The following is an 11,324-nucleotide window of genomic DNA, read 5'->3' as shown; positions in this document are numbered from 1 at the left end:
GCGTCACGAGCTTAAGCTTTTTGGAACTTTATTGGAACGCGCGTTTCGCACGGGGACTGGAAATTAAACAAGTGGGTCACGTGACCCAAATAATAGTCTTACACGAGCTTACTGTATCGAGTTTGTGAGTTAAACTAAGCCAAAAATAAATAAGCACGACGATTTATTTGAGTGTACATATATTTATTAAACTACTATTCCCCAGCGCCAGTCTAAACGTAGTGACGATTCCCGCGTCCTCTCCCCAGCCATTTCGCGGTACAGCTCTACCCCAGCGCCAGTCTATACGTAGTGACGATTCCCACGTCCTCTCCCCAGCCATTTCGCGGTACAGCTCTACCCCAGCGCCAGTCTAGACGTAGTGACGATTCCCGTGTCCTCTCCCCAGCCATTTCGCGGTACAGCTCTACCCCAGCGCCAGTCTAGACGTAGTGACGATTCCTGCGTCCTATCTTGTGTGTCACGTGACTCTCCCGTGTCTCTTTCTCTAAGAGTTGTAGGAAGATTCTTCTAGCTTTTGATTGTTACTTCTAGAGGCTGATTTCCTCGCGTGGCTGTTATTCGCAATCGCGTGCGAGGATTCTTAGTATGATTTCTACCGTGCCGTGTCATGCCTACGGCGGCGGCGGCGGCGGCGGACGCCGGACAACGGAGCGAGTCCAGGAGTCTTACTAAGAGCCTATACGGCTCGTGTAAGACTAAAAATCTTTAGCGACTCGAGCGCGTGCTCTCTATGTTCAATAGCTATAGCTAGTGACATATAGCTTGATATAATAGTAGATTGTAGCTGGCGCGATTTCACGCGCGTTGAAAATGAGAAAAGAAGCACGCACTCAAATACTTTAGAGCAAAAACACCTGAACCACCAATGATCTAGAGAGTGAGGAGTAAAAACGCGAACAAGTAAAGAGACCAAGAAGTGGGGGAGAAAACTAAGCTTTATTGGGGAAAAATATGCGAAAAACTTAATTAAGACTAACCGACAATTTGAAAATGTTTAAAAATATTAAAGACGCGAGGCGCGAGACGTTCACCCGCGACAACAAAAAGAGAATACAAACACGCGACAAAAAGGGGGGGGGACTACAAAAGCTAAAAAAGCTAAAATGGAATGTCATAAAAGGGAAATGTTCGCAATAAGTTTGATGAACAATTAAAGGGGAAAAAACGACGAAAGAAAAACCGAGAGGCGAGGGAACCAAACATCAAATGCTTGCGAACAAATACTTTAACTATGCTTTAATCACACGACAGAAAGTAACCAAATCAAGTGACTAGCGATCTTTTTCGGAATCATGCCGTCGATGGGATTTAAAAAGGGGGGTCGAGATCAAGGGTGGCGCGAGTTCCTCTTTGGCAAATATTGACTGTACTGGAGAACTGCGAGTGCTTAAAATATAATAATCAAATCATTGGTGGTGCTGCCTTTCTTGAAGATGAAGAGAACGGAAGATGTCCTGTTTCCGAGTCAGCTCTCTGAACTGAAATCCAAAATTACCAGCGTTATCGGAGAAGAGTTGCCTTGGATACGGTTAAGAGACCAACTCATCCAGATCGAACGGAGTTTCGTTCGGAACGTAGAACTGGCCATCCACTATTATTATATTCCCCTCAAATACTTGACTCGGCGGAAGGGAAAACTGACCAGACTCCTGTCACCCGAATCAGTTGAGAAAGTCTTCGCGACATTCCCCGCTCTCAAGATGAAACACCAGAACTTCTTGCGGGACTTGGAACGTTGCCGGACTGAATCGGACGTCATCGAACTGGTCAAGTCCTTTCTCTTGGATCGAGAGTTGCTGGAATTGTACCAGAGATACGCCAACGATAGCCAGCTAGGTCTGCGGGAATTCTACTTGGCCTAGCTCAAAAACAACGCACTTGAGAAGGTCGCGAGGACGATGGTCGACAGCCGGGTCGACTTCGACGACCGTATGGTTAAGCACGGGCGGATCCATAGGGGGGGCGATGGGGGCGATCGCCCCCCTTAGAATACTTGAAAAAACATAACAAAACTTTCCTAACTGCCTAAAGCGGCAGCTAAACACGTTACTCGTTCTGCCTTTTCAATCTACTCTTTACCTGTTTTCAAATTTTAGAGAGAGACTAGAGTATACTAGACTTTCTAGTTGTAGAAAGTACTTCGTTTAAGCAAACGAAAATGAGAGCTCCACGTTACATTTTCACGCTCCATATAGGCTTCGAGCTTAGTAACGATAGCGCCATCTACTTTAATACCTGCCAACTAAATTTGTAAAGAAATAGCAGACGACTTTTGAATGCCCATGATCGCCCCTCCTTACTTGATGGCCTGGATCCGCTCCTGTGGTCAAGCCAGTGGCGGCCTAAGGGGGGCGGTCCGCCCCGGGTACCAGGGCAGCAGGGGGTGCCATCGGAGAAGCTCGAGGAGGGGGGGGTGCAAATCAGAACGATTAAACTTGAAGAAGACGGACCCGTGAAAACTTCTGCACGGTCCTAGGGGGTGTCACAAAACACTGCCGCCGCCCCGGGGACCCAGCCTTCTTAAGCCGCCACTGGGTCAAGCTCCCCCTATTCGGATTGACACCATTGTGCAGGGTCACCAACTACGACTTGATCATGGAGGATCTGCGAGAAGCGGCAATCATCGCCAAAGCGTTCTACCAGTGCGGGATTTGGATGCCCGCGTCTTCGCCATTAAGATGAAGAACCGCGTGACCATCTAGACTTCTAGGAAACCTCGCCACGGATCGAGTATAAGGTCGAGAAAACCAAAATAGAACATATCATTACTTTTTCGGTGTTAATTTTATTTGGTTTTCTAACAAATTGTTCTAAAGGCTCAGAAATTCTATTCGTTTTTAAGATAAAATTTCTTTTGCAAGTATGTTAAACTGTTTTATTGTAACTAGATCACCAATTTGTATTCTTACAGAGAAAGTGTACTGGAACTATGGTTTCAAATGTTAATTTTTGTACTCGCGAAGCCTTTAGTGCTAGTAAATTGTTATAAATCATACCACAAACAATTTTCCGGTTAGAGGACTTATATTTTGGAATTGGCCAATATATCAAGCCTACTTCCTATTATTTTATTTTAAACTCGGGTTACGATTCAACGTACTCTTATAAACTAGCAGAGCGGGCTCAACTTGCCAGTCAAAACACGATTTTACACACTCGTATCGAGTCGGTTTGTATAATGACTACGTAAACGATCCGTGTCCATGATCCTGGCACCGGAAGGGAAAGAAAAACGCCACCAGCGTATGCTTCAACCGCATCGGAAGAGGTAAGTTTAAGTAACCAAGAAACTAGCGGGATGATTTGATACTTCCCGATGTAGAAATAAAAACATTCTAGGCCCCACACTATTTTTCTTTTAAAGAATCAATAGTAAGGAAATAGATTTAGCATTAAATTACTAGAAGTTCAAAATTGTCACTTTTATTTTCAAAGCATGAAATCAAAATTTGTGGAAAAAGTTTAAGCAAAACTTTCTTTTACAAAAGCTATTTTTTACAACGTAAATATTTCATAATAACTTTTCGCGCTAAATAATATTTTAAAAGTCATAGGAACTATAATCAAACGAACTGTACTATATTAGCCTTTCACGTCAAGATCATGGCAGCCATTGCGAAGTCAAGAGGGATATTTAAAGTGTGCTTGAAATCTTGAGAATAAGCATTATTACCTTAACGGAAACACCCACCGTAAAATTCTAACCTTCCATTAGGTTATTTAATACTGAAAATAAACATTGAGGTTTTACTATCAAATCACAAAGAGTTTGCTTAGTAGGCGAAAATTCAGCAGTTTATGAACTTTATGTAAACTAAAAAGCCTAATTAAAATTGACTAAAAATACGAGGACACACTGGATCTTTTACCATGCGTGAAACAGCGTGATGGCGTCAACGGGAGCCCAACTGTAAGGGAAACTGCGATTTCACGCAAGAATAAAAACCCGGTGTTTACCCCCATTTTTTTGCAGCCTCCATTCTTCCGCTCGCGTCACAGTATCGTGTTAAATTTCTTCGTCTAATAAGCATTTTAGATTAAAACAAATAGTAGCATTTTAAAACCGTACAATTAGTACAAATCAACTAAGGGAAATGATAAACTGGGCCCATCAAAGCAAAATTCTTGTTATCAGCAGTCTTTAAAAAGATACGTTTTACAGGCAGAGCTTAAGCAATAGAGAAGAATGGTTTAAAAACACAATTTTACACGTTTCTCCCTCTCTAATGTTAAAAATGGTTTTCGCTTTAAAAATGGTTTGCCGTACATTCAATTAAATAAAAATTCAGTTTTCTCAGTCGATAAAAATGGTTAAACGGTTAAAAAGATACATGGCGAAATCACGTACAAAGTATCGAACGGTGAAGGCAAAAGGGACTGGCAGGCTTTATGGAAAGGTTACATCTGGGTTTCTCGATGACTGCGTTTGTAAGTCGCGAGTTCATCGTCATCAGCAGCGTCAATTTGATCGGTATTTACAGAAATTTGTTCATACGCGCTTTGGGAGCGGACGAAACTTCGATCCCGAGAGCGATTGGAGCCCCGACTTTCGCCCCTCTTTTTCTGTTTCCGTCTACTGCTAGATCGAGAAACGGAAATGGGAGGGGCAACTTTGATCTCGGCTTCCGGGCCGGGCGAAGGAGGAGGAGGTTGCGTAAACACTTTGACCCTGTTGTCGTACTTGTCGTCCCAACTATACTGCCTGGAGTTCTTTCTCCATCTGTTATTTCGATTAGATTTGGAGCGACGCTTTTGAGCGTTCTGAGAGACGCTGGTGAAGTCGGAGTAGCAGCTTTGACTGCACAGAGAGCGAGCTTTGCCGTGATTACACTTGGAGCACTCGGAACAAGAGCTCCGTTCGCAATTGGCCATTGCCGTCGCCGCCGAGAAGCGCGGTTTCACCACCTTGGCGCCATCTTTGGTCAGGTAGCGAGAGTGGTCTCGCGAGTTAAGTTCGGTGGGACTAGAAGGTTTCGCGAAGGGTGTGGCGCCGCTAGGTTCCGCGTGAAGTTCGACCAGGCCGTTCTGAACGTTCAAAGCCGTTTTGTAGGGCTTGTCCTTGAAACCCGAATTGGCAGCCGCGCCGCTGTAGGACTGACTAGTACACAACTGACTTTTTTCCTCCAACCCGCTTTGATAAGTACTGCTGGCCTTCTCAGTGTCGCTGTACGCCCGGGCCCGCGATGGCGGGTCGCTTTCCATCGCGGTTTGAGCTTTTGCTAAATTGTTCTTTTGCTGCAACGCTTTCAGTTGTTGCTGGCGTCGATTCTTTTCGAAGAATCTTTTCGCTACGATACTTTGACGCGGATTGTAAAATAATTCGACTCCGCTATTGTTGATATTGTCGTTGATCGGGTTGTGGGTCGACAGTAAGTTAACGCTGCGCGGTTTTTCCATCGGAACGGATTCTTTCGCCAGCGAAGGTATAGCTACAGCCGCCGAGTTTGACAGCTTGTCGATGCAACCGACCGAGTTGGGAACGGCTTGAACTAAGTTCTCGGTAACTAGTAGCTCATCGCAACGGCGCGAACTTAAATTCGAAACGTTGCTTTTGACGCTGGCTCGTCTATTCCCCACCCACCAATTGATTTTGCTACTCAAATCTTTTCTGAAGTAACAGTAGAAAGAGAAGACAAAGACACCCAGTAATGAACTCAGGGCGCAATACAGTAGTCCGAAGACGAGGGCGTCATACGGAACAAAGTTTGAAAGGGGGCGAGCGATAGTCAGCGCAGCGGAGACCCAAGCGGACACGAAGAGTAGCAGCACTATAATTAACGCCCTGAGTTGAGACGATGGACTAAACTCCAAATCAACCAGACTGTCTGTGTCGGCGTAGGTATTGGTGGGACTTCCAACAAGAAGTACCCCACTAGTTTCGATTTCGCGACTATAATGACACCTAATGGCGATAAAATATGCAAGTAAAAGTAGGATGAATACGGAAACTGGTCCGTAAATAGCTGCCAAACGGGAAGCAGTTGATAAAAAACAACTGTATCGAAAGAAGACAAAGTAAGAATTAGTTTAAATGAAAAACATTGTTGATGATTAAAATACACTCCTTCAGTAAAATTGTCTGCGCAAGCACATATCTACTCTCCGAAAAGATCATGCTTTGTATTACGTTTTCCATTTACCAGTTTCTGAGCATCTAAATACAATATGCTCTCGGGAAACTGTCATAGATGGCACCACAATAAATACTGAAGCAGTTGTATTGCAATTCTTACAAAGCTGTATTGTGATAGGCCATTAGGTCAACTGCTGCAGATATTCCACAAATGATTGTACCAACTCCCCAGCCAACTAAATAGAACTGAATCATTGGTTTCGGAGGCACTGTAGGATCTGGAAGGGGTTCATCAGGGGGGAGCTCAATAGGATCATTACGAGTTAAATGTTTGTACATATTGCTGAAATACAAATTAAAAGGGAAATTAGAGACCCTTCATAGTTCTTTTATAACAAAACCACTTACTTTGCGGTAATTATAAACCAAGCAAATGTGCAGAGTGTCAAATAATGAGTAGCTAGGCCTATAATTTGACATAGAATAACAAAATCAGTCTGAACACCGCCCAAAGTGAACGTTAAAAGCAGTGTCACTATAGCAACCCAAGTATTCAATAAACTATGTTTCATTTTCTTTGGCATTCTTATGTTTCTGGTAAATGAAATTCAACAAATGTTTTTAAAAAACCCTTAAAAAGCTAAATAACAGTGGTCAAAAATTTACATACTTCCACTCTTTACAAAATATCGCGACTGACACAATGAGAAAGGAAACCGAAATGACTGATCCAACGTAAATAGCTGGATGAGTGAGGCGAAATTGAGCTAGCTGATAACGTAACTGCGCTCTCATAGCAACCAAATCCTGCAAAATCCCGTAAGCTCCTAAACGGCTGCAGGAAAAGGTTATAGAACAGTCCACTATAGAATGGACATTACACCCCTGCGTCGACCAATCACCTTTCCCTTCTAAATAAAGAACAAATTCAAATGATAAATTAGAATCAAGATTACAACAGGTTAAAGTATAAATAAGTTTACCAGCAGCAGAAGGATCCCAACGAGCAGGTTTTGCGTCTATAGTAATGGCAGGAACTTGAAGAGTTACTTCCAAGGGTTGACTCAGACTTTCTGTTTGATGTGGGACTAAAAAAAAATATCTTTACTGCAAGAATGTGGAAAAATATTTAAAACCCAACTGCTTACACGTTTGACAGCTCACTACTACAGATGATATATCAATATGTTGAGCAGCGACTGATTCAGGACGTGGAAAAAGGATGCTAGTAGAATGAAGGGCGAACTGTAGTTTGCGCCCTCTTTTAGTGGGAAGGGAAACAGATGGAACGGTAACTCTTTGGTTTGATTTCCTGGAAGAACTGAAAACTGATTGCGGTACGTACACAGACGCTTCAATTGGCTAGGTTAAAAATTAATTTATTACTATAAGGATATCTGTAATTATTTATATATTACTTTATCAAAATTGAGGGCTAAAGTTGCGTTAACACTTATACAATGAAAATTCCTTCCAAAATTGGAAGTTTTATCTTTGAATGATGAACAACGCATTCCAGGGAAGCTATCAGATTTAACTAGGAACTCTTGTACGATTAGGTTAGGATGCATATAATTTATTGAGGAATCTGCCATTGCAGTTGCCAAAGATTCAATCATGTGTGAAAGTCTATCAGTTTATCAATAAATACATTATATTTAAAATAAATCAAATGCCTAAATATATAATACAATAATTCATACTTGCTACAAGTCTTGTCTACTTTTTGCGCCTCTTTCAATAAACTTTTGTCCCTGCCCAATACAGCACTGATCACAATTAATAGAATCTTACCAAGCTGTTAATAAAATAAATTTATTTATCTTTATTCGAAACAAACAAATAAATATACAAACCTCTTTGTTTTTGGGAACTAAAGCCAAATAATTTTGTAGTGTTTGGGTAATATAAACTACGTCCATTACGTCCTTCAATATGCTACCATCATCGGTATAATTACTCAAGCCTTTAGCAGTGTTCAACACTGTATCACCCTGTGAGAGGTTTGTCTGAAAAAAAAATACATTCACAAATAAATTCTAATGCTAATCTAAAAACCGTATATTTACTTTAGCAAATTGCTCAAATATATTCGTGGCTTCAGAAATATAGCGGCAATCTAACGTCTCTGGTGGTTCCCAATTACCTTCCCTATTGCAAAATCGGAAAGCTAAAGGATGATTGTACGAAAGTACAGCTGGCAAGACAGTCACACAGGGTAGCTCCATGGTAATTCCAGCAAGAGTTCGAGGCCAATGATACTGGCCCTTATTACTTGTGGTAATTTCCTCGGGACAAGATGGAGAACTTTGCGATACGACCAAGATATCTATGGTTCTAGAGAGATTTCCTCTTTTGGATCCAGCATGACACATCCATGTTCCGGTATGATTAACTAACAAAGAATTAAAGTGAAGGTAGCTTCTCAACAAGCCACTTTCCAATGTTTGGTAGATTTGGACAGAAGGATGCTTTTCATCGATCAATTCGCTATTTTGCAGCCAGATGATTCTCGTTTCGCTATCGATATCGGACACCAGGCATTCCAAAGAAAGAGTGTCTCCTTCAAAAACCAGTTGGTTAAATGAGGGACGGAGTTCAAAGGTGGGGAGTTGCAGAACGTGGTTGCAATGCAATTTGCTGGGGCTGAGCGTCAATAGAGGAACGCCGTGTAGTTGACCAGGATAGTGGCATGTGGGTCCCAATGATGTTTTTACACTGTTGTTTCGGTACCAATTTAGCAACCAATTTAAATGACAGTCACACATCAATGGATTTCCTCTTAAATCTCTGTTGTAATAATACAATTGTGGTTTAACCACTAATTTTATTACAAAAATTAGGTCAAAAGTAATATTTACAATTTCTCCAAAGATGGTAAACCATCTAATACTTCAGGATTAAGAGCAGTAATTGCATTTTGAGATAGATTTCTGAATAATGCAAGAAGTTAGTAAGCGATAGATGTAAACCTATTACATTACTGATATACGTACAATTTTTTCAATGAAGTCATGTTCATAAATGCATTATTGTCAATTTGTACAATTTTGTTTCTAGATAAATCTCTGAAATATATACAGGTGTTAGAGTATGAAATAAATACAAAAAACCAATAAATTACGCACAATTTTGTTATGCTTTCAAGGCTGGAAAATTGAACACTGGATATTTTAGTTAAAAGTGTACCTGAGATAGTTCTAAAAAAAAAAATTTTCATACATCCAGATCTTTAACAAATACATACAGAAAACCTTTAAAAAGAAAAAAATTCACTTACAATGTAATCACATCATTGGGCATTGACTCGAAGTCAATTATATCCAAACTAGTCAGGTTTGGTTGATTGCACGTAACTTTGAGGCCCACTTCTCCCGCAGTTTCTTTCTTTTTCGTCTTTAGTGGAACACAACGACAAGAACTTGGACATGCGTATGAACCTGGTGTCATGAACAATAAAAGGAACCAAAATGTTCGCATCTTGTATAGCAACGTTAAACAGCATAGTGAACTGCCGTAAGAGGCGATTCTAGAGATAAACATGTTGAATATAATTAAAAAAAGTAAATTGGGGAATTTTAAGGTATAAAGGTATTATTTTCATAAACTAAAAGAGTAATAGGGATAATATTTACAATTTTACATGTATACATTACAAAGGCTTAACTTACTATTGTTTAAAACATAATCTAAATGTCCTCAATTTCCCTGAAAATATCAGATAAAGTTTACTATATGACTAGATATATATTGAAATATATTCTGTTAAATTAAAACCATGAATTCATTATATTAAAAACTTTTCATTTAATTTAATTCATGATAGACAGACCGAGTAAACCGAAATTTTTAAAATATTCGAACACTGATTGAAAGCGACATCTATCGAAAATACATATTTTTTTCAAAAATTACTTTATGGTGTCAGTCAAAGGCCTTAGGCACCAGAACGGATATAGGTAGCCCTAATTATCATTTTATCCGATTAATAGGCGTTTAAATAAAACCTCTTCAAGGAAATCGCCAAGAAGTAATATTTCCGAGAGTCAGGAGCTGCAACAAACTGTTTATATAGTGCTTGTTGAAATAATGGAAACTTTCCACCTGTAAAAAGAACGCCGTGTGTTTGCTAACCCAAGGATCCTATATGTTAGAAGGATAGGTAGCCCTCCGGCCAGCCCTTGTTTACAAAACGCCGGCAGCGCCGTCGATATAATCTATTCCCTCGAGGACAAATTTTTGGCGGTGCTTCCTCCATGTTTTGTCCTTGACGGAATCTAAAGACGGATTCTCTATCGCGCATGACCCACCGACGGCACTGCCATTTTTCGTCCCTCGCCTCATATCCTTCTAACATATATTATCCTTGGCTAACCCTTAATATGTCAAAAAAAAGCTACCGAACAGGGAGAAATTTCCATTATTTCAACAAGCACTATATAAACAGTAACATGCAGGACCTGTCTCTCGGAAATATTACTTCTTGGCAATTTCCTTGACGATGTTTTATTGAAGCGTCTTTTGACATTGAATCTAATGACGCTTCTGTTTGGGCTGCTCCGAAATTGCAATCAATTTCTCTTGGATTAAGAAAGTTTAATGCCCGACTTCATCGTTTCCCATTGAGAAACGCTATGTATTTCGGCAATTTTAGTTTAAATTTTCTAATAAAGACACAGCAAGGTCATAGAACGAGCGGGGAGGATAAAAACATCACCCACATGAGCTTCGATTAGGGGATTTTATTTAGGGGGGAGGAGCTTACTTATCGAGAATGAGGGTGATGATAAGCAACGCTAAAATTCGTCTCAATATAGTCATTTTCTCTAAGTATAAATAAATAGTTTGTAACTCATTTTACTTGAACCACAGTCAATTGTGTTTACCCACTTCCGATAAAAATTGTCCCATAGTTACCATGGTAACCAACTATCGACAGCGCTCTACAGCCGGAAGTGGGAAATCGCTTCGTTACAAGACTGTAAATTGGAAAGCTCTCTGAATTTGAGAGTTCTGTATTATCTTTGCTTAAAGGGAATAGTACCTACAAGGCCATCTTTACGGACAACCCCTAGAATTCCTTACAAAATCCAAGAGGCTCGCGTGCTTGCAGCGCCATATAAATAATAATAATCAGCTAGGCTAATACCCAAAGCACCACCTTAGGCCTAAGTCATCAAGCCAAAGCGCGGCGGTGGAAAAAATTGGAACCCTAAGGGCGCGACAAAAATCCAAGGGGTAATATTCC

At 40.6% G+C, this 11,324-nt stretch overlaps 1 protein-coding gene across 1 annotated transcript; it reads right to left on the bottom strand.

Moving 5' to 3' along the window:
* Window positions 1-3,410: 3,410 nt before the first annotated feature.
* Remo (Remoulade) lies at window positions 3,411-9,901 on the bottom strand. Its single transcript, XM_090174040.1, has 15 exons — window positions 9,748-9,901; window positions 9,357-9,605; window positions 9,205-9,276; window positions 9,073-9,144; window positions 8,938-9,009; window positions 8,146-8,866; window positions 7,933-8,085; window positions 7,780-7,874; window positions 7,495-7,705; window positions 7,225-7,438; window positions 7,060-7,164; window positions 6,747-6,987; window positions 6,485-6,670; window positions 6,237-6,419; window positions 3,411-5,998 (listed from the first exon to the last, which is right to left on the bottom strand). The coding sequence occupies exons 2-15, from the start codon at window positions 9,554-9,556 to the stop codon at window positions 4,402-4,404; spliced, it is 4,122 nt and encodes a 1,373-aa protein (XP_090030166.1). The 5' UTR covers window positions 9,557-9,605; window positions 9,748-9,901; the 3' UTR covers window positions 3,411-4,401.
* Window positions 9,902-11,324: the final 1,423 nt, after the last annotated feature.

This window comes from Leiobunum rupestre, chromosome 4 (genome assembly GCF_980474605.1).
Source record: "Leiobunum rupestre chromosome 4, qqLeiRupe1.1.hap1, whole genome shotgun sequence".
In the NCBI taxonomy this organism is placed as follows: domain Eukaryota; kingdom Metazoa; phylum Arthropoda; class Arachnida; order Opiliones; family Sclerosomatidae; genus Leiobunum; species Leiobunum rupestre.
The sequence above is the reverse complement of the archived record's forward strand: the minus strand, read 5'-3'. Positions and strand labels throughout refer to the sequence as shown.

Excerpts from the sequence above, each read along its gene's own strand:
- Remo (XM_090174040.1), bottom strand. The coding sequence starts at position 9,556 with ATGCGAACATTTTGGTTCCTTTTATTGTTCATGACACCAGGTTCATAC. Across the intron at positions 9,277-9,356 it reads CCCAATGATGTGATTACATT|AACTATCTCAGGTACACTTT; the intron begins GTAAGTGAATTT and ends TTTTTTTTTTAG. Across the intron at positions 7,706-7,779 it reads GTAGACAAGACTTGTAGCAA|ACTTTCACACATGATTGAAT; the intron begins GTATGAATTATT and ends ATAAACTGATAG.